Genomic DNA, 22011 nt, shown 5'->3' on the forward strand with positions numbered 1-22011 from the left:
CAGAGTCAGTGTTTATTCAGCAGGGTAAGGGTCACTCACTGTGTAGCTGTACAGAGTCAGTGTTTATTCAGCAGGGTAAGGGTCACTCACTGTGTAACCGTACAGAGTCAGGGTTTATTCAGCAGGGTAAGGGTCACTCACTGTGTAACCGTACAGAGTCAGTGTTTATTCAGCAGGGTAAGGGTCACTCACTGTGTAACTGTACAGAGTCAGGGTTTATTCAGCAGGGTAAGGGTCACTCACTGTGTAACCGTACAGAGTCAGTGTTTATTCAGCAGGGTAAGGGTCACTCACTGTGTAGCTGTACAGAGTCAGTGTTTATTCAGCAGGGTAAGGGTCACTCACTGTGTAACCGTACAGAGTCAGGGTTTATTCAGCAGGGTAAGGGTCACTCACTGTGTAAGTGTACAGAGTCAGGGTTTATTCGGCAGGGTAAGGGTCACTCACTGTGTAACCGTATAGAGTCAGGGTTTATTCGGCAGGGTCAGGGTCACTCACTGTGTAACTGTACAGAGTCAGTGTTTATTCAGCAGGGTAAGGGTCACTCACTGTGTAACCGTACAGAGTCAGTGTTTATTCAGCAGGGTCAGGGTCACTCACTGTGTAACTGTACAGAGTCAGTGTTTATTCAGCAGGGTAAGGGTCACTCACTGTGTAACCGTACAGAGTCAGGGTTTATTCAGCAGGGTAAGGGTCACTCACTGTGTAACCGTACAGAGTCAGTGTTTATTCAGCAGGGTAAGGGTCACTCACTGTGTAACCGTACAGAGTCAGGGTTTATTCAGCAGGGTAAGGGTCACTCGCTGTGTAACTGTACAGAGTCAGTGTTTATTCAGCAGGGTAAGGGTCACTCACTGTATAACTGTACAGAGTGTTTATTCAGCAGGGTAAGGGTCACTGTGTAACTGTACAGAGTCAGGGTTTATTCAGCAGGGTAAGGGTCACTCGCTGTGTAACCGTACAGAGTCAGTGTTTATTCAGCAGGGTAAGGGTCATTCGCTGTGTAACCATACAGAGTCAGTGTCTATTCAGCAGGGTAAGGGTCACTCACTGTGTAACCGTACAGAGTCAGTGTTTATACAGCAGGGTACGGGTCACTCACTGTGTAACCGTACAGAGTCAGTGTTTATTCAGCAGGGTAAGGGTCACTCACTGTGTAACCGTACAGAGTCAGTGTTTATTCAGCAGGGTAAGGGTCACTGTGTAACCGTACAGAGTCAGGGTTTATTCAGCAGGGTAAGGGTCACTGTGTAACTGTACAGAGTCAGGGTTTATTCAGCAGGGTAAGGGTCACTCACTGTGTAACCGTACAGAGTCAGTGTTTATTCTGCAGGGTAAGGGTCACTCGCTGTGTAACCGTACAGAGTCAGTGTTTATTCAGCAGGGTAAGGGTCACTTGCTGTGTAACCGTACAGTCAGTGTTTATTCAGCAGGGTAAGGGTCACTCACTGTGTAACCGTACAGAGTCAGTGTTTATTCAGCAGGGTAAGGGTCACTCGCTGTGTAACCGTACAGAGACAGTGTTTATACAGCAGGGTAAGGGTCACTCACTGTGTAACCGTACAGAGTCCGGGTTTATTCAGCAGGGTAAGGGTCACTCACTGTGTAACCGTACAGAGTCAGTGTTTATACAGCAGGGTAAGGGTCACTCACTGTGTAACCGTACAGAGTCAGGGTTTATTCAGCAGGGTAAGGGTCACTCACTGTGTAACCGTACAGAGTCAGTGTTTATTCAGCAGGGTAAGGGTCACTCGCTGTGTAACCGTACAGAGACAGTGTTTATACAGCAGGGTAAGGGTCACTCACTGTGTAACCGTACAGAGTCAGGGTTTATTCAGCAGGGTAAGGGTCACTCACTGTGTAACCGTACAGAGTCAGTGTTTATACAGCAGGGTAAGGGTCACTTGCTGTGTAACCGTACAGAGTCAGTGTTTATTCAGCAGGGTAAGGGTCACTCACTGTGTAACCGTACAGAGTCAGTGTTTATTCAGCAGGGTAAGGGTCACTCACTGTGTAACCGTACAGAGTCAGTGTTTATACAGCAGGGTAAGGGTCACTCGCTGTGTAACCGTACAGAGTCAGTGTTTATTCAGCAGGGTAAGGGTCACTCACTGTGTAACCGTACAGAGTCAGTGTTTATTCAGCAGGGTAAGGGTCACTCACTGTGTAACCGTACAGAGTCAGGGTTTATTCAGCAGGGTAAGGGTCACTCACTGTGTAACCGTACAGAGTCAGTGTTTATTCAGCAGGGTAAGGGTCACTCACTGTGTAACTGTACAGAGTCAGTGTTTATTCAGCAGGGTAAGGGTCACTCACTGTGTAACCGTACAGAGTCAGGGTTTATTCAGCAGGGTAAGGGTCACTCACTGTGTAACCGTACAGAGTCAGTGTTTATTCAGCAGGGTAAGGGTCACTCACTGTGTAAGTGTACAGAGTCAGGGTTTATTCGGCAGGGTAAGGGTCACTCACTGTGTAACCGTATAGAGTCAGGGTTTATTCGGCAGGGTCAGGGTCACTCACTGTGTAACTGTACAGAGTCAGTGTTTATTCAGCAGGGTAAGGGTCACTCACTGTGTAACCGTACAGAGTCAGTGTTTATTCAGCAGGGTAAGGGTCACTCACTGTGTAACCGTACAGAGTCAGTGTTTATTCAGCAGGGTAAGGGTCACTCACTGTGTGACCGTACAGAGTCAGGGTTTATTCAGCAGGGTAAGGGTCACTCGCTGTGTAACCGTACAGAGTCAGTGTTTATTCAGCAGGGTAAGGGTCACTCACTGTGTAACCGTACAGAGTCAGGGTTTATTCAGCAGGGTAAGGGTCACTCACTGTGTAACCGTACAGAGTCAGTGTTTATTCAGCAGGGTAAGGGTCACTCGCTGTGTAACCGTACAGAGTCAGTGTTTATTCAGCAGGGTAAGGGTCACTGTGTAACCGCACAGAGTCAGGGTTTATTCAGCAGGGTAAGGGTCACTGTGTAACTGTACAGAGTCAGGGTTTATTCAGCAGGGTAAGGGTCACTCACTGTGTAACCGTACAGAGTCAGTGTTTATTCTGCAGGGTAAGGGTCACTTGCTGTGTAACCGTACAGAGTCAGTGTTTATTCAGCAGGGTAAGGGTCACTCACTGTGTAACTGTACAGAGTCAGTGTTTATTCAGCAGGGTAAGGGTCACTCGCTGTGTAACCGTACAGAGTCAGTGTTTATTCAGCAGGGTAAGGGTCACTGTGTAACCGCACAGAGTCAGGGTTTATTCAGCAGGGTAAGGGTCACTGTGTAACTGTACAGAGTCAGGGTTTATTCAGCAGGGTAAGGGTCACTCACTGTGTAACCGTACAGAGTCAGTGTTTATTCTGCAGGGTAAGGGTCACTTGCTGTGTAACCGTACAGTCAGTGTTTATTCAGCAGGGTAAGGGTCACTCACTGTGTAACTGTACAGAGTCAGTGTTTTTTCAGCAGGGTAAGGGTCACTCACTGTGTAACCGTACAGAGTCAGGGTTTATTCAGCAGGGTAAGGGTCACACACTGTGTAACCGTACAGAGTCAGTGTTTATTCAGCAGGGTAAGGGTCACTCACTGTGTAACCGTACAGAGTCAGTGTTTATTCAGCAGGGTAAGGGTCACTCGCTGTGTAACCGTACAGAGTCAGTGTTTATTCAGCAGGGTTAGGGTCACTCACTGTGTAACCGTACAGAGTCAGGATTTATTCAGCAGGGTAAGGGTCACTCACTGTGTAACCGTACAGAATCAGGATTTATTCAGCAGGGTAAGGGTCACTCGCTGTGTAACCGTACAGAGTCAGTGTTTATTCAGCAGGGTAAGGGTCACTCACTGTGTGACCGTACAGAGTCAGTGTTTATTCAGCAGGGTAAGGGTCACTCACTGTGTAACCGTACAGAGTCAGTGTTTATTCAGCAGGGTAAGGGTCACTCGCTGTGTAACCGTACAGAGACAGTGTTTATACAGCAGGGTAAGGGTCACTCACTGTGTAACCGTACAGAGTCAGGGTTTATTCAGCAGGGTAAGGGTCACTCACTGTGTAACCGTACAGAGTCAGTGTTTATACAGCAGGGTAAGGGTCACTCGCTGTGTAACCGTACAGAGTCAGTGTTTATTCAGCAGGGTAAGGGTCACTCACTGTGTAACCGTACAGAGTCAGTGTTTATTCAGCAGGGTAAGGGTCACTCACTGTGTAACCGTACAGAGTCAGTGTTTATTCAGCAGGGTAAGGGTCACTCACTGTGTAACCGTACAGAGTCAGGGTTTATTCAGCAGGGTAAGGGTCACTCACTGTGTAACCGTACAGAGTCAGTGTTTATTCAGCAGGGTAAGGGTCACTCGCTGTGTAACCGTACAGAGACAGTGTTTATACAGCAGGGTAAGGGTCACTCACTGTGTAACCGTACAGAGTCAGGGTTTATTCAGCAGGGTAAGGGTCACTCACTGTGTAACCGTACAGAGTCAGTGTTTATACAGCAGGGTAAGGGTCACTCGCTGTGTAACCGTACAGAGTCAGTGTTTATTCAGCAGGGTAAGGGTCACTCACTGTGTGACCGTACAGAGTCAGTGTTTATTCAGCAGGGTAAGGGTCACTCACTGTGTAACCGTACAGAGTCAGTGTTTATTCAGCAGGGTAAGGGTCACTCGCTGTGTAACCGTACAGAGACAGTGTTTATACAGCAGGGTAAGGGTCACTCACTGTGTAACCATACAGAGTCAGGGTTTATTCAGCAGGGTAAGGGTCACTCACTGTGTAACCGTACAGAGTCAGTGTTTATACAGCAGGGTAAGGGTCACTTGCTGTGTAACCGTACAGAGTCAGTGTTTATTCAGCAGGGTAAGGGTCACTCACTGTGTAACCGTACCGAGTCAGTGTTTATTCAGCAGGGTAAGGGTCACTCACTGTGTAACCGTACAGAGTCAGGGTTTATTCAGCAGGGTAAGGGTCACTCACTGTGTAACCGTACAGAGTCAGGGTTTATTCAGCAGGGTAAGGGTCACTCACTGTGTAACTGTACAGAGTCAGTGTTTATTCAGCAGGGTAAGGGTCACTGTGTAACCGTACAGAGTCAGGGTTTATTCAGCAGGGTAAGGGTCACTCACTGTGTAACTGTACAGAGTCAGGGTTTATTCAGCAGGGTAAGGGTCACTCACTGTGTAACCGTACAGAGTCAGGGTTTATTCAGCAGGGTAAGGGTCACTCACTGTGTAACTGTACAGAGTCAGTGTTTATTCAGCAGGGTAAGGGTCACTGTGTAACCGTACAGAGTCAGGGTTTATTCAGCAGGGTAAGGGTCACTCACTGTGTAACTGTACAGAGTCAGGGTTTATTCAGCAGGGTAAGGGTCACTCACTGTGTAACCGTACAGAGTCAGGGTTTATTCAGGGTAAGGGTCACTCACTGTGTAATCGTACAGAGTCAGTGTTTATTCAGCAGGGTAAGGGTCACTCACTGTGTAACCGTACAGAGTCAGGGTTTATTCAGCAGGGTAAGGGTCACTCACTGTGTAACCGTACAGAGTCAGTGTTTATTCAGCAGGGTAAGGGTCACTCACTGTGTAACCGTACAGAGTCAGTGTTTATTCAGCAGGGTAAGGGTCACTCACTGTGTAACCGTACAGAGTCAGTGTTTATTCAGCAGGGCAAGGGTCACTCACTGTGTAACCGTACAGAGTCAGGGTTTATACAGCAGGGTAAGGGTCACTCACTGTGTAACCGTACAGAGTCAGGGTTTATACAGCAGGGTAAGGGTCACTCACTGTGTAATCGTACAGAGTCAGGGTTTATACAGCAGGGTAAGGGTCACTCACTGTGTAACCGTACAGAGTCAGTGTTTATTCAGCAGGGTAAGGGTCACTCACTGTGTAACCGTACAGAGTCAGTGTTTATTCAGCAGGGTAAGGGTCATTCGCTGTGTAACCATACAGAGTCAGTGTCTATTCAGCAGGGTAAGGGTCACTCACTGTGTAACCGTACAGAGTCAGTGTTTATTCAGCAGGGTAAGGGTCACTGTGTAACCGTACAGAGTCAGGGTTTATTCAGCAGGGTAAGGGTCACTGTGTAACTGTACAGAGTCAGGGTTTATTCAGCAGGGTAAGGGTCACTCACTGTGTAACCGTACAGAGTCAGTGTTTATTCTGCAGGGTAAGGGTCACTCGCTGTGTAACCGTACAGAGTCAGTGTTTATTCAGGAGGGTAAGGGTCACTCACTGTGTAACCGTACAGAGTCAGTGTTTATTCAGCAGGGTAAGGGTCACTTGCTGTGTAACCGTACAGTCAGTGTTTATTCAGCAGGGTAAGGGTCACTCACTGTGTAACCGTACAGAGTCAGTGTTTATTCAGCAGGGTAAGGGTCACTCGCTGTGTAACCGTACAGAGACAGTGTTTATACAGCAGGGTAAGGGTCACTCACTGTGTAACCGTACAGAGTCAGGGTTTATTCAGCAGGGTAAGGGTCACTCACTGTGTAACCGTACAGAGTCAGTGTTTATACAGCAGGGTAAGGGTCACTCACTGTGTAACCGTACAGAGTCAGGGTTTATTCAGCAGGGTAAGGGTCACTCACTGTGTAACCGTACAGAGTCAGTGTTTATTCAGCAGGGTAAGGGTCACTCGCTGTGTAACCGTACAGAGACAGTGTTTATACAGCAGGGTAAGGGTCACTCACTGTGTAACCGTACAGAGTCAGGGTTTATTCAGCAGGGTAAGGGTCACTCACTGTGTAACCGTACAGAGTCAGTGTTTATACAGCAGGGTAAGGGTCACTTGCTGTGTAACCGTACAGAGTCAGTGTTTATTCAGCAGGGTAAGGGTCACTCACTGTGTAACCGTACAGAGTCAGTGTTTATTCAGCAGGGTAAGGGTCACTCACTGTGTAACCGTACAGAGTCAGTGTTTATACAGCAGGGTAAGGGTCACTCGCTGTGTAACCGTACAGAGTCAGTGTTTATTCAGCAGGGTAAGGGTCACTCACTGTGTAACCGTACAGAGTCAGTGTTTATTCAGCAGGGTAAGGGTCACTCACTGTGTAACCGTACAGAGTCAGGGTTTATTCAGCAGGGTAAGGGTCACTCACTGTGTAACCGTACAGAGTCAGTGTTTATTCAGCAGGGTAAGGGTCACTCACTGTGTAACCGTACAGAGTCAGTGTTTATTCAGCAGGGTAAGGGTCACTCACTGTGTAACCGTACAGAGTCAGTGTTTATTCAGCAGGGTAAGGGTCACTCACTGTGTAACCGTACAGAGTCAGTGTTTATACAGCAGGGTAAGGGTCACTCGCTGTGTAACCGTACAGAGTCAGTGTTTATTCAGCAGGGTAAGGGTCACTCACTGTGTAACCGTACAGAGTCAGGGTTTATTCAGCAGGGTAAGGGTCACTTACTGTGTAACTGTACAGAGTCAGTGTTTATTCGGCAGAGTAAGGGTCACTCACTGTGTAACCGTATAGAGTCAGGGTTTATTCGGCAGGGTCAGGGTCACTCACTGTGTAACCGTACAGAGTCAGTGTTTATTCAGCAGGGTAAGGGTCACTCACTGTGTAACTGTACAGAGTCAGGGTTTATTCAGCAGGGTAAGGGTCACTCGCTGTGTAACCGTACAGAGTCAGTGTTTATTCAGCAGGGTAAGGGTCACTGTGTAACCGCACAGAGTCAGGGTTTATTCAGCAGGGTAAGGGTCACTGTGTAACTGTACAGAGTCAGGGTTTATTCAGCAGGGTAAGGGTCACTCACTGTGTAACCGTACAGAGTCAGTGTTTATTCTGCAGGGTAAGGGTCACTTGCTGTGTAACCGTACAGAGTCAGTGTTTATTCAGCAGGGTAAGGGTCACTCACTGTGTAACTGTACAGAGTCAGTGTTTATTCAGCAGGGTAAGGGTCACTCGCTGTGTAACCGTACAGAGTCAGTGTTTATTCAGCAGGGTAAGGGTCACTGTGTAACCGCACAGAGTCAGGGTTTATTCAGCAGGGTAAGGGTCACTGTGTAACTGTACAGAGTCAGGGTTTATTCAGCAGGGTAAGGGTCACTCACTGTGTAACCGTACAGAGTCAGTGTTTATTCTGCAGGGTAAGGGTCACTTGCTGTGTAACCGTACAGTCAGTGTTTATTCAGCAGGGTAAGGGTCACTCACTGTGTAACTGTACAGAGTCAGTGTTTTTTCAGCAGGGTAAGGGTCACTCACTGTGTAACCGTACAGAGTCAGGGTTTATTCAGCAGGGTAAGGGTCACACACTGTGTAACCGTACAGAGTCAGTGTTTATTCAGCAGGGTAAGGGTCACTCACTGTGTAACTGTACAGAGTCAGGGTTTATTCAGCAGGGTAAGGGTCACTCACTGTGTAACCGTACAGAGTCAGTGTTTATTCAGCAGGGTAAGGGTCACTCGCTGTGTAACCGTACAGAGTCAGTGTTTATTCAGCAGGGTTAGGGTCACTCACTGTGTAACCGTACAGAGTCAGGATTTATTCAGCAGGGTAAGGGTCACTCACTGTGTAACCGTACAGAATCAGGATTTATTCAGCAGGGTAAGGGTCACTCGCTGTGTAACCGTACAGAGTCAGTGTTTATTCAGCAGGGTAAGGGTCACTCACTGTGTGACCGTACAGAGTCAGTGTTTATTCAGCAGGGTAAGGGTCACTCACTGTGTAACCGTACAGAGTCAGTGTTTATTCAGCAGGGTAAGGGTCACTCGCTGTGTAACCGTACAGAGACAGTGTTTATACAGCAGGGTAAGGGTCACTCACTGTGTAACCGTACAGAGTCAGGGTTTATTCAGCAGGGTAAGGGTCACTCACTGTGTAACCGTACAGAGTCAGTGTTTATACAGCAGGGTAAGGGTCACTCGCTGTGTAACCGTACAGAGTCAGTGTTTATTCAGCAGGGTAAGGGTCACTCACTGTGTAACCGTACAGAGTCAGTGTTTATTCAGCAGGGTAAGGGTCACTCACTGTGTAACCGTACAGAGTCAGTGTTTATTCAGCAGGGTAAGGGTCACTCACTGTGTAACCGTACAGAGTCAGGGTTTATTCAGCAGGGTAAGGGTCACTCACTGTGTAACCGTACAGAGTCAGTGTTTATTCAGCAGGGTAAGGGTCACTCGCTGTGTAACCGTACAGAGACAGTGTTTATACAGCAGGGTAAGGGTCACTCACTGTGTAACCGTACAGAGTCAGGGTTTATTCAGCAGGGTAAGGGTCACTCACTGTGTAACCGTACAGAGTCAGTGTTTATACAGCAGGGTAAGGGTCACTCGCTGTGTAACCGTACAGAGTCAGTGTTTATTCAGCAGGGTAAGGGTCACTCACTGTGTGACCGTACAGAGTCAGTGTTTATTCAGCAGGGTAAGGGTCACTCACTGTGTAACCGTACAGAGTCAGTGTTTATTCAGCAGGGTAAGGGTCACTCGCTGTGTAACCGTACAGAGACAGTGTTTATACAGCAGGGTAAGGGTCACTCACTGTGTAACCATACAGAGTCAGGGTTTATTCAGCAGGGTAAGGGTCACTCACTGTGTAACCGTACAGAGTCAGTGTTTATACAGCAGGGTAAGGGTCACTTGCTGTGTAACCGTACAGAGTCAGTGTTTATTCAGCAGGGTAAGGGTCACTCACTGTGTAACCGTACAGAGTCAGTGTTTATTCAGCAGGGTAAGGGTCACTCACTGTGTAACCGTACAGAGTCAGGGTTTATTCAGCAGGGTAAGGGTCACTCACTGTGTAACCGTACAGAGTCAGGGTTTATTCAGCAGGGTAAGGGTCACTCACTGTGTAACTGTACAGAGTCAGTGTTTATTCAGCAGGGTAAGGGTCACTGTGTAACCGTACAGAGTCAGGGTTTATTCAGCAGGGTAAGGGTCACTCACTGTGTAACTGTACAGAGTCAGGGTTTATTCAGCAGGGTAAGGGTCACTCACTGTGTAACCGTACAGAGTCAGGGTTTATTCAGCAGGGTAAGGGTCACTCACTGTGTAACTGTACAGAGTCAGTGTTTATTCAGCAGGGTAAGGGTCACTGTGTAACCGTACAGAGTCAGGGTTTATTCAGCAGGGTAAGGGTCACTCACTGTGTAACTGTACAGAGTCAGGGTTTATTCAGCAGGGTAAGGGTCACTCACTGTGTAACCGTACAGAGTCAGGGTTTATTCAGGGTAAGGGTCACTCACTGTGTAATCGTACAGAGTCAGTGTTTATTCAGCAGGGTAAGGGTCACTCACTGTGTAACCGTACAGAGTCAGGGTTTATTCAGCAGGGTAAGGGTCACTCACTGTGTAACCGTACAGAGTCAGTGTTTATTCAGCAGGGTAAGGGTCACTCACTGTGTAACCGTACAGAGTCAGTGTTTATTCAGCAGGGTAAGGGTCACTCACTGTGTAACCGTACAGAGTCAGTGTTTATTCAGCAGGGCAAGGGTCACTCACTGTGTAACCGTACAGAGTCAGGGTTTATACAGCAGGGTAAGGGTCACTCACTGTGTAACCGTACAGAGTCAGGGTTTATACAGCAGGGTAAGGGTCACTCACTGTGTAATCGTACAGAGTCAGGGTTTATACAGCAGGGTAAGGGTCACTCACTGTGTAACCGTACAGAGTCAGTGTTTATTCAGCAGGGTAAGGGTCACTCACTGTGTAACCGTACAGAGTCAGTGTTTATTCAGCAGGGTAAGGGTCATTCGCTGTGTAACCATACAGAGTCAGTGTCTATTCAGCAGGGTAAGGGTCACTCACTGTGTAACCGTACAGAGTCAGTGTTTATTCAGCAGGGTAAGGGTCACTGTGTAACCGTACAGAGTCAGGGTTTATTCAGCAGGGTAAGGGTCACTGTGTAACTGTACAGAGTCAGGGTTTATTCAGCAGGGTAAGCGTCACTGTGTAACCGTACAGAGTCAGTGTTTATTCAGCAGGGTAAGGGTCACTGTGTAATCGTACAGAGTCAGTGTTTATTCAGCAGGGTAAGGGTCACTCACTGTGTAACCGTACAGAGTCAGTGTTTATTCAGCAGGGTAAGGGTCACTCACTGTGTAACCGTACAGAGTCAGTGTTTATTCTGCAGGGTAAGGGTCACTCGCTGTGTAACCGTACAGAGTCAGTGTTTATTCAGCAGGGTAAGGGTCACTCACTGTGTCACCGTACAGAGTCAGTGTTTATTCAGCAGGGTAAGGGTCACTCATTGTGTAACCGTACAGAGTCAGTGTTTATTCAGCAGGGTAAGGGTCACTCGCTGTGTAACCGTACAGAGACAGTGTTTATACAGCAGGGTAAGGGTCACTCACTGTGTAACCGTACAGAGTCAGGGTTTATTCAGCAGGGTAAGGGTCACTCACTGTGTAACCGTACAGAGTCAGTGTTTATACAGCAGGGTAAGGGTCACTCACTGTGTAACCGTACAGAGTCAGGGTTTATTCAGCAGGGTAAGGGTCACTCACTGTGTAACCGTACAGAGTCAGTGTTTATTCAGCAGGGTAAGGGTCACTCGCTGTGTAACCGTACAGAGACAGTGTTTATACAGCAGGGTAAGGGTCACTCACTGTGTAACCGTACAGAGTCAGGGTTTATTCAGCAGGGTAAGGGTCACTCACTGTGTAACCGTACAGAGTCAGTGTTTATACAGCAGGGTAAGGGTCACTTGCTGTGTAACCGTACAGAGTCAGTGTTTATTCAGCAGGGTAAGGGTCACTCACTGTGTAACCGTACAGAGTCAGTGTTTATTCAGCAGGGTAAGGGTCACTCACTGTGTAACCGTACAGAGTCAGTGTTTATACAGCAGGGTAAGGGTCACTCGCTGTGTAACCGTACAGAGTCAGTGTTTATTCAGCAGGGTAAGGGTCACTCACTGTGTAACCGTACAGAGTCAGTGTTTATTCAGCAGGGTAAGGGTCACTCACTGTGTAACCGTACAGAGTCAGGGTTTATTCAGCAGGGTAAGGGTCACTCACTGTGTAACCGTACAGAGTCAGTGTTTATTCAGCAGGGTAAGGGTCACTCACTGTGTAACTGTACAGAGTCAGTGTTTATTCAGCAGGGTAAGGGTCACTCACTGTGTAACCGTACAGAGTCAGGGTTTATTCAGCAGGGTAAGGGTCACTCACTGTGTAACCGTACAGAGTCAGGGTTTATTCAGCAGGGTAAGGGTCACTGTGTAACCGTACAGAGTCAGTGTTTATTCAGCAGGGTAAGGGTCACTCACTGTGTAAGTGTACAGAGTCAGGGTTTATTCGGCAGGGTAAGGGTCACTCACTGTGTAACCGTACAGAGTCAGTGTTTATTCAGCAGGGTAAGGGTCACTCACTGTGTAAGTGTACAGAGTCAGGGTTTATTCGGCAGGGTAAGGGTCACTCACTGTGTAACCGTATAGAGTCAGGGTTTATTCGGCAGGGTCAGGGTCACTCACTGTGTAACTGTACAGAGTCAGTGTTTATTCAGCAGGGTAAGGGTCACTCACTGTGTAACCGTACAGAGTCAGTGTTTATTCAGCAGGGTAAGGGTCACTCACTGTGTGACCGTACAGAGTCAGGGTTTATTCAGCAGGGTAAGGGTCACTCGCTGTGTAACCGTACAGAGTCAGTGTTTATTCAGCAGGGTAAGGGTCACTCACTGTGTAACCGTACAGAGTCAGGGTTTATTCAGCAGGGTAAGGGTCACTCACTGTGTAACCGTACAGAGTCAGTGTTTATTCAGCAGGGTAAGGGTCACTCACTGTGTAACCGTACAGAGTCAGTGTTTATTCAGCAGGGTAAGGGTCACTCACTGTGTAAGTGTACAGAGTCAGGGTTTATTCGGCAGAGTAAGGGTCACTCACTGTGTAACCGTATAGAGTCAGGGTTTATTCGGCAGGGTCAGGGTCACTCACTGTGTAACTGTACAGAGTCAGTGTTTGTTCAGCAGGGTAAGGGTCACTCACTGTGTAACCGTACAGAGTCAGTGTTTATTCAGCAGGGTAAGGGTCACTCGCTGTGTAACCGTACAGAGTCAGTGTTTATTCAGCAGGGTAAGGGTCACTGTGTAACCGCACAGAGTCAGGGTTTATTCAGCAGGGTAAGGGTCACTGTGTAACTGTACAGAGTCAGGGTTTATTCAGCAGGGTAAGGGTCACTCACTGTGTAACCGTACAGAGTCAGTGTTTATTCAGCAGGGTAAGGGTCACTCACTGTGTAACCATACAGAGTCAGGGTTTATTCTGCAGGGTAAGGGTCACTTGCTGTGTAACCGTACAGTCAGTGTTTATTCAGCAGGGTAAGGGTCACTCACTGTGTAACTGTACAGAGTCAGTGTTTATTCAGCAGGGTAAGGGTCACTCGCTGTGTAACCGTACAGAGTCAGTGTTTATTCAGCAGGGTAAGGGTCACTGTGTAACCGCACAGAGTCAGGGTTTATTCAGCAGGGTAAGGGTCACTGTGTAACTGTACAGAGTCAGGGTTTATTCAGCAGGGTAAGGGTCACTCACTGTGTAACCGTACAGAGTCAGTGTTTATTCTGCAGGGTAAGGGTCACTTGCTGTGTAACCGTACAGTCAGTGTTTATTCAGCAGGGTAAGGGTCACTCACTGTGTAACTGTACAGAGTCAGTGTTTTTTCAGAAGGGTAAGGGTCACTCACTGTGTAACCGTACAGAGTCAGGGTTTATTCAGCAGGGTAAGGGTCACTCACTGTGTAACTGTACAGAGTCAGGGTTTATTCAGCAGGGTAAGGGTCACTCACTGTGTAACCGTACAGAGTCAGTGTTTATTCAGCAGGGTAAGGGTCACTCGCTGTGTAACCGTACAGAGTTTTTTTTTTTTCAGCAGGGTTAGGGTCACTCACTGTGTAACCGTACAGAGTCAGGATTTATTCAGCAGGGTAAGGGTCACTCACTGTGTAACCGTACAGAATCAGGATTTATTCAGCAGGGTAAGGATCACTCGCTGTGTAACCGTACAGAGTCAGTGTTTATTCAGCAGGGTAAGGGTCACTCACTGTGTGACCGTACAGAGTCAGTGTTTATTCAGCAGGGTAAGGGTCACTCACTGTGTAACCGTACAGAGTCAGTGTTTATTCAGCAGGGTAAGGGTCACTCGCTGTGTAACCGTACAGAGACAGTGTTTATACAGCAGGGTAAGGGTCACTCACTGTGTAACCGTACAGAGTCAGGGTTTATTCAGCAGGGTAAGGGTCACTCACTGTGTAACCGTACAGAGTCAGTGTTTATACAGCAGGGTAAGGGTCACTCGCTGTGTAACCGTACAGAGTCAGTGTTTATTCAGCAGGGTAAGGGTCACTCACTGTGTAACCGTACAGAGTCAGTGTTTATTCAGCAGGGTAAGGGTCACTCACTGTGTAACCGTACAGAGTCAGTGTTTATTCAGCAGGGTAAGGGTCACTCACTGTGTAACCGTACAGAGTCAGGGTTTATTCAGCAGGGTAAGGGTCACTCACTGTGTAACCGTACAGAGTCAGTGTTTATTCAGCAGGGTAAGGGTCACTCGCTGTGTAACCGTACAGAGACAGTGTTTATACAGCAGGGTAAGGGTCACTCACTGTGTAACCGTACAGAGTCAGGGTTTATTCAGCAGGGTAAGGGTCACTCACTGTGTAACCGTACAGAGTCAGTGTTTATACAGCAGGGTAAGGGTCACTCGCTGTGTAACCGTACAGAGTCAGTGTTTATTCAGCAGGGTAAGGGTCACTCACTGTGTGACCGTACAGAGTCAGTGTTTATTCAGCAGGGTAAGGGTCACTCACTGTGTAACCGTACAGAGTCAGTGTTTATTCAGCAGGGTAAGGGTCACTCGCTGTGTAACCGTACAGAGACAGTGTTTATACAGCAGGGTAAGGGTCACTCACTGTGTAACCATACAGAGTCAGGGTTTATTCAGCAGGGTAAGGGTCACTCACTGTGTAACCGTACAGAGTCAGTGTTTATACAGCAGGGTAAGGGTCACTCGCTGTGTAACCGTACAGAGTCAGTGTTTATTCAGCAGGGTAAGGGTCACTCACTGTGTAACCGTACAGAGTCAGTGTTTATTCAGCAGGGTAAGGGTCACTCACTGTGTAACCGTACAGAGTCAGGGTTTATTCAGCAGGGTAAGGGTCACTCACTGTGTAACCGTACAGAGTCAGGGTTTATTCAGCAGGGTAAGGGTCACTCACTGTGTAACTGTACAGAGTCAGTGTTTATTCAGCAGGGTAAGGGTCACTGTGTAACCGTACAGAGTCAGGGTTTATTCAGCAGGGTAAGGGTCACTCACTGTGTAACTGTACAGAGTCAGGGTTTATTCAGCAGGGTAAGGGTCACTCACTGTGTAACCGTACAGAGTCAGGGTTTATTCAGCAGGGTAAGGGTCACTCACTGTGTAACTGTACAGAGTCAGTGTTTATTCAGCAGGGTAAGGGTCACTGTGTAACCGTACAGAGTCAGGGTTTATTCAGCAGGGTAAGGGTCACTCACTGTGTAACTGTACAGAGTCAGGGTTTATTCAGCAGGGTAAGGGTCACTCACTGTGTAACCGTACAGAGTCAGGGTTTATTCAGGGTAAGGGTCACTCACTGTGTAATCGTACAGAGTCAGTGTTTATTCAGCAGGGTAAGGGTCACTCACTGTGTAACCGTACAGAGTCAGGGTTTATTCAGCAGGGTAAGGGTCACTCACTGTGTAACCGTACAGAGTCAGTGTTTATTCAGCAGGGTAAGGGTCACTCACTGTGTAACCGTACAGAGTCAGTGTTTATTCAGCAGGGTAAGGGTCACTCACTGTGTAACCGTACAGAGTCAGTGTTTATTCAGCAGGGCAAGGGTCACTCACTGTGTAACCGTACAGAGTCAGGGTTTATACAGCAGGGTAAGGGTCACTCACTGTGTAACCGTACAGAGTCAGGGTTTATACAGCAGGGTAAGGGTCACTCACTGTGTAATCGTACAGAGTCAGGGTTTATACAGCAGGGTAAGGGTCACTCACTGTGTAATCGTACAGAGTCAGGGTTTATTCAGCAGGGTAAGGGTCACTCACTGTGTAATCGTACAGAGTCAGGGTTTATACAGCAGGGTAAGGGTCACTCACTGTGTAATCGTACAGAGTCAGTGTTTATTCAGCAGGGTAAGGGTCACTCACTGTGTAACCGTACAGAGTCAGTGTTTATTCAGCAGGGTAAGGGTCACTGTGTAACCGTACAGAGTCAGTGTTTATTCAGCAGGGTAAGGGTCACTCACTGTGTAACTGTACAGAGTCAGGGTTTATTCAGCAGGGTAAGGGTCACTCACTGTGTAACCGTACAGAGTCAGTGTTTATTCAGCAGGGTAAGGGTCACTCACTGTGTAACCGTACAGTCAGTGTTTATTCAGCAGGGTAAGGGTCACTCACTGTGTAACCGTACAGAGTCAGGGTTTATTCAGCAGGGTAAGGGTCACTCACTGTGTAACCGTACAGAGTCAGGGTTTATTCAGCAGGGTAACGTGTCTGTTTCTTGGTTCACAGGACGCGGAGATTATTCGAACACGAGACCCCCAGCTGCTGGAGACGTGCGATGTGGTTGTGGATGTGGGGGGTGTGTATGACCCTGAGCGACACCGCTATGACCACCACCAGAGGTAACCACACCGACCCTGTCGGCATGCCCAGGGACGGTGCAGGTTTCTCACCCTCCGCTTTACGGACGGTTCTGTTTCTGAATTGGTTTGAAGTTGGGAGTCTCTCTCTCTCTTTCTCTCCTTCCTTCCTTCCCTCCTCCTCCTCCTCCTGGCTGTGTGGGCCCGGGCTGGCAGTTTCCATCGTCGTCCCCCCCACCCTCCCCGTTTACCGTGTGGACGGCCCCTCAGGCACAAGGTGGATGTGTGACACAGTGCAGGCAAGGTCTGATTTAACACTGTGCCTACTGTGAGGGGCTGAATGGCCTCGTGCTGTTCGTGTACAAAAGGCCATGATAAGGGGGCAGAATGGCTTCCTCTTCCTGTGTGACAGGCTGGAGGAGGAGGAGGAGGAGGGGCTGAATGGTCTCATGCTAACAGTCTGTTTCTCTCTCTCTCTCCCACCCTGTCGCCCCCTGTCTCTGTCTGTTTCCCTCCCCTCTCTCTCTCTCTGTCACCACCCCATCTTTCTCCCTCTTTCTCTCTCTCTCTCTCTCCCCTCTTTTTATGTCTGTTCTCTCTCTGTCCCCCTTCTCTCTGTCTCTCCCCCCCCCCCCCCCTCCCCGTTTGCAGGTCATTTGCGGAGACCCTGGCGAGTGTAAAGCAGGGGTCCCGCTTTGTGACGAAGCTGAGCAGTGCGGGCCTGGTCTACGCTCACTTTGGGAGGAGGGTCCTGGCTCAGCTGCTGCAGACTGACTGGACGGACCCCCGGCTAGACGTCCTGTACGACAAGGTGGGTCTCTGCCGTGAGGAGGGGAGGGGAGGGGATGGGGAACTGAGCTCCCGCACTGGAACACAGGATGGGACTGACCTGTCCCCGCTCTCTGTCTGTCTGACTCCGTCTAACCCTGTCCCACCCTCTTTCCCTCCCTCGCAGCTCTACGAAAATTTTGTGGAGGAAGTAGACGCGATCGATAACGGGATCTCACAGTGCGACGGGGAAACCCGCTACAATGTGACCACCAACCTCAGCTCCCGGGTCAGCTACCTTAACCCAGTCTGGAACACAGAGGACCCAGACACAGAGGTCGGGGTTGGGGGGAGGGGAGGGGGGAGGGGGGAGCTGGACGTGTGTGTGTGTGTGTGCGCGCCCACGAGGGACGGAGTGTGGGAGTGACAGACAGACAGAGACAGAGAGAGAGAGAATAGGGCTTGATAATGAGAGTGTGTGTGTGTGAGCGTGAGAGAGAGAGAGAGAAAATGGGGCTTGATAGTGACAGACTGTGTGAGAGAGAGAGTGTGTGTGAGCGTGAGAGAGAGAGAGAAAATGGGGCTTGATAGTGACAGACTGTGTGAGAGAGAGAGTGTGTGTGAGCGTGAGAGAGAGAGAGAAAATGGGGCTTGATAGTGACAGACTGTGTGAGAGAGAGAGTGTGTGTGAGCGTGAGAGAGAGAGAGAAAATGGGGCTTGATAGTGACAGACTGTGTGAGAGAGAGAGTGTGTGTGAGCGTGAGAGAGAGAGAGAAAATGGGGCTTGATAGTGACAGACTGTGTGAGAGAGAGTGTGTGTGAGCGTGAGAGAGAGAGAGAAAATGGGGCTTGATAGTGACAGACTGTGTGAGAGAGAGAGTGTGTGTGAGCGTGAGAGAGAGAGAGAAAATGGGGCTTGATAGTGACAGACTGTGTGAGAGAGAGAGTGTGTGTGAGCATGAGAGAGAGAGAATGGGGTTTGATAGTGAGAGAGTGAGTGTGTGAGCGTGAGAGAGAGAGAGAAAATGGGGCTTGATAGTGACAGACTGTGTGAGAGAGAGAGTGTGTGTGAGCATGAGAGAGAGAGAATGGGGTTTGATAGTGAGAGAGTGAGTGTGAAAATGGGGCTTGATAGTGACAGACTGTGTGAGAGAGAGTGTGTGTGAGCGTGAGAGAGAGAGAATGGGGTTTGATAGTGAGAGAGTGTGTGAAAATGGGGCTTGATAGTGACAGACTGTGTGTGTGTGTGTGTGTGTGTGTGTGAGCATGAGAGAGAATGGGGTTTGATAGTGAGAGAGTGAGTGTGAGAATGGGGCTTGATCGTGACAGACTGTATGAGAGAGAGTGTGTGTGAGCATGAGAGAGAGAGAATGGGGTTTGATAGTGAGAGAGTGTGTGAAAATGGGGCTTGATAGTGACAGACTGTGTGTGTGTGTGTGTGTGTGTGTGAGCATGAGAGAGAATGGGGTTTGATAGTGAGAGAGTGAGTGTGAGAATGGGGCTTGATCGTGACAGACTGTATGAGAGAGAGAGAGAGAATAGGGCTTGATAATGAGAGAGTGTGTGAGCGTGAGAGAGAGAGAGAAAATGGGGCTTGATAGTGACAGACTGTGTGAGAGAGAGAGAGAGAGTGTGTGTGTGTGAGAGCATGAGAGAGAGAATGGGGCTTGATAGTGACAGACTGTGTGTGAGAGAGAGAGTGTGTGTGTGTGAGCATGAGAGAGAGAGAATAGGGTTTGATAGTGACAGACTGTGTGAGAGAGAGAGAGAGAGAGTGTGTGTGTGTGTGAGAGCATGAGAGAGAGAATGGGGCTTGATAGTGACAGACTGTGTGTGAGAGAGAGAGAGAGAGAGAATAGGGTTTGATAGTGAGAGAGTGAGTGTGAGAATGGGGCTTGATAGTGACAGACTGTGTGTGAGAGAGAGAGAGAGAGAGAATAGGGTTTGATAGTGAGAGAGTGAGAATGGGGCTTGATAGTGACAGACTGTGTGAGAGAGACTTGATGGTGAGTGTGAGAGTGTTAATGAGAGTGTGTGTGTGTGTGTGTGTGAGTGAGTAACTGGTGCTGTTCCCCAGCGATCTGGCCTAACGGCCTGCCTCATTTTCCCCCATCGCCCTGTCTCTGCAGGAAGCATTCGGCAAGGCGGTCAAACTGGTGGGCTCAGAGTTCCTGGACAGGCTCCAGTACTACCACACAGTGTGGCTACCTGCTCGTTCACTGGTCCAGGAGTCAATTCGGGAACGCTTCAAGGTCAGGGCCAGGGTCCGGAGGGGGAGGGGACGGGGGACGGGGGCAGCACGGGTCTCGAGTCCTGCGGCCAGCGTCCAACCCTCTGCCACCTTTCGCCCTCTGCCTTCCCAGGTTGACAATTCCGGGGAGATCGTGGTCCTGGGGAAGGGGGGCTGTCCCTGGAAGGAGCACATCTTTGAGCTGGAGAAGGAGCTGAAGATCGGGACTCCCATCAAGTTTGTGCTGTTCACGGACCAGCAGGGTCAGTGGAGAGTCCAGTGTGTCCCTCAGCATCCACACTCATTCCAGAACAGGTGAGTGCTCACGGTGACCGGTCACTCGGGATTTATAACCACCTCCCTGAACGCCCCCGGTCACATCCCAGTCTGTCCCTCCCTCCCCGGGGAGCTGTGATTCTGTATATAACCCCCACCCCGAACCCCTCGGTCAGATCCCAGTCTGTCCCTCCCTCCCGGGGAGCTGTGATTCTGTATATAACCCCCACCCCAAACCCCTGGGTCAGATCCCAGTCTGTCCCTCCCTCCCGGGGAGCTGTGATTCTGTATATAACCCCCACCCCAAACCCCCCGGTCAGATCCCAGTCTGTCCCTCCCTCCCGGGGAGCTGTGATTCTGTATATAACCCCCACCCCAAACCCCTCGGTCAGATCCCAGTCTGTCCCTCCCTCCCGGGGAGCTGTGATTCTGTATATAACCCCCACCCCCGAACCCCTCGGTCAGATCCCAGTCTGTCCCTCCCTCCCGGGGAGCTGTGATTCTGTATATAACCACCTCCCTGAACGCCCTCGGTCACATCCCAGTCTGTCCCTCCCTCCCCGGGGAGCTGTGATTCTGTATATAACCACCTCCCTGAACGCCCCGGTCAGATCCCAGTCTGTCCCTCCCTCCCGGGGAGCTGTGGTTCTGTATATAACCCCCACCCCGAACCCCTCGGTCAGATCCCAGTCTGTCCCTCCCTCCCGGGGAGCTGTGATTCTGTATATAACCCCCACCCCGAACCCCTCGGTCAGATCCCAGTCTGTCCCTCCCTCCCGGGGAGCTGTGATTCTGTATATAACCCCCCCCAAACCCCCACCCCAAACCCCTTGGTCAGATCCCAGTCTGTCCCTCTCTCCCCGGGGAGCTGTGATTCTGTATATAACCCCCACCCCAAACCCCTGGGTCAGATCCCAGTCTGTCCCTCCCTCCCTCCCCAGGGAGCTGTGATTCTGTATATAACCCCCACCCCGAACCCCTCGGTCAGATCCCAGTCTGTCACTCCCTCCCTGGGGGGAGCTGTGATTCTGTATATAACCCCCACCCCGAACCCCCCGGTCAGATCCCAGTCTGTCCCTCCCTCCCGGGGAGCTGTGATTCTGTATATAACCCCCACCCCAAACCCCTCGGTCAGATCCCAGTCTGTCCCTCCCTCCCGGGGAGCTGTGATTCTGTATATAAACCCCACCCCAAACCCCTCGGTCAGATCCCAGTCTGTCCCTCCCTCCCGGGGAGCTGTTATTCTGTACAAAACCCCCACCCCGAACCCCTGGGTCAGATCCCAGTCTGTCCCTCCCTCCCCGGGAGCTGTGATTCTGTATATAACCCCCACCCCGAACCCCTGGGTCAGATCCCAGTCTGTCCCTCCCTCCCCGGGGAGCTGTTATTCTGTATATAACCCCCACCCCGAACCCCTCGGTCAGATCCCAGTCTGTCCCTGCCTCCCCGGGGAGCTGTTATTCTGTATATAAACCCCACCCCCGAACCCCTCGATTAGATTCCTGTCTGTAACTCCCTCCCGGGGTATCTGTTATTCTGTATATAAACCCCACCCCCGAACCCCTCGATTAGATTCCAGTCTGTAACTCCCTCCCGGGGTATCTGTTATTCTGTATATAAACCCCGAGCCCCTCGATTAGATTCCAGGCTGTAACTCCCTCCCTGGGGGGAGCTGTTATTCTGTATATAAACCCCGAGCCCCTCGATTAGGCTCCAGGCTGTAACCCCCTCCCGTGTAACCTTCCGCCCGTCTGTTTCAGGCTGTCCCTGCCCGAGGCCTGGCGGGGGCTGAGAGACGGGGAGCTGTCCGCTGTGAGCGGGATCGCTGGCTGCGTCTTCGTCCACGCCAGCGGCTTCATCGGTGGGAATCTGAGTGAGGAGGGGGCACTGGAGATGGCGAGGTCCACCCTGCGACATTCCACGGTGCCCAGCTCCCCTCCGGAGCCGAGCTGAGCCGCCGTCCCTTACCTCTCAATAAAACCTTACCGCACCGTTCACTTGCGTCTGGCTGTCGTTCGTGGTGGGTCGGGGACAGACAGACTCTGTTTTCCCACCCTCTCCCCCCCCAGAAATAAACAGAAGCCCAGGTGCTGTTCAGATGCTGGGAGGGGGGTGATGCACACCTTCCCACCACCACCACCACCCATCTTTAATTCAGACCGACGCGCGGGGGGGAACGTGGTCACAGTTCGGAGAACAGGTCCCGGGGGATGGTACAGAGGTTCTCAGGGCC

At 49.9% G+C, this 22011-nt stretch overlaps 1 protein-coding gene across 1 annotated transcript in view; it reads left to right on the top strand.

The window, feature by feature from the left end:
- The window catches only part of myg1 (myg1 exonuclease), a 108897-nt gene extending 87124 nt beyond the window's left edge, over window positions 1-21773 (top strand). The window contains exons 2-7 of the mRNA XM_087985770.1: window positions 16433-16545; window positions 17155-17314; window positions 17459-17608; window positions 19402-19524; window positions 19636-19817; window positions 21539-21773. Coding sequence (XP_087841896.1) covers window positions 16433-16545; window positions 17155-17314; window positions 17459-17608; window positions 19402-19524; window positions 19636-19817; window positions 21539-21731 — 921 coding nt within the window. The 3' untranslated portion in view covers window positions 21732-21773. The remainder of the gene's footprint in view (window positions 1-16432; window positions 16546-17154; window positions 17315-17458; window positions 17609-19401; window positions 19525-19635; window positions 19818-21538) is intronic.
- The last annotated feature ends 238 nt before the right edge of the window (window positions 21774-22011 follow it).

The sequence above is a fragment of the Chiloscyllium plagiosum genome, unplaced genomic scaffold (genome assembly GCF_037043375.1).
Source record: "Chiloscyllium plagiosum isolate Xiang-an unplaced genomic scaffold, Cpla_swu_hap1 HiC_scaffold_236, whole genome shotgun sequence".
Taxonomy (NCBI): domain Eukaryota; kingdom Metazoa; phylum Chordata; class Chondrichthyes; order Orectolobiformes; family Hemiscylliidae; genus Chiloscyllium; species Chiloscyllium plagiosum.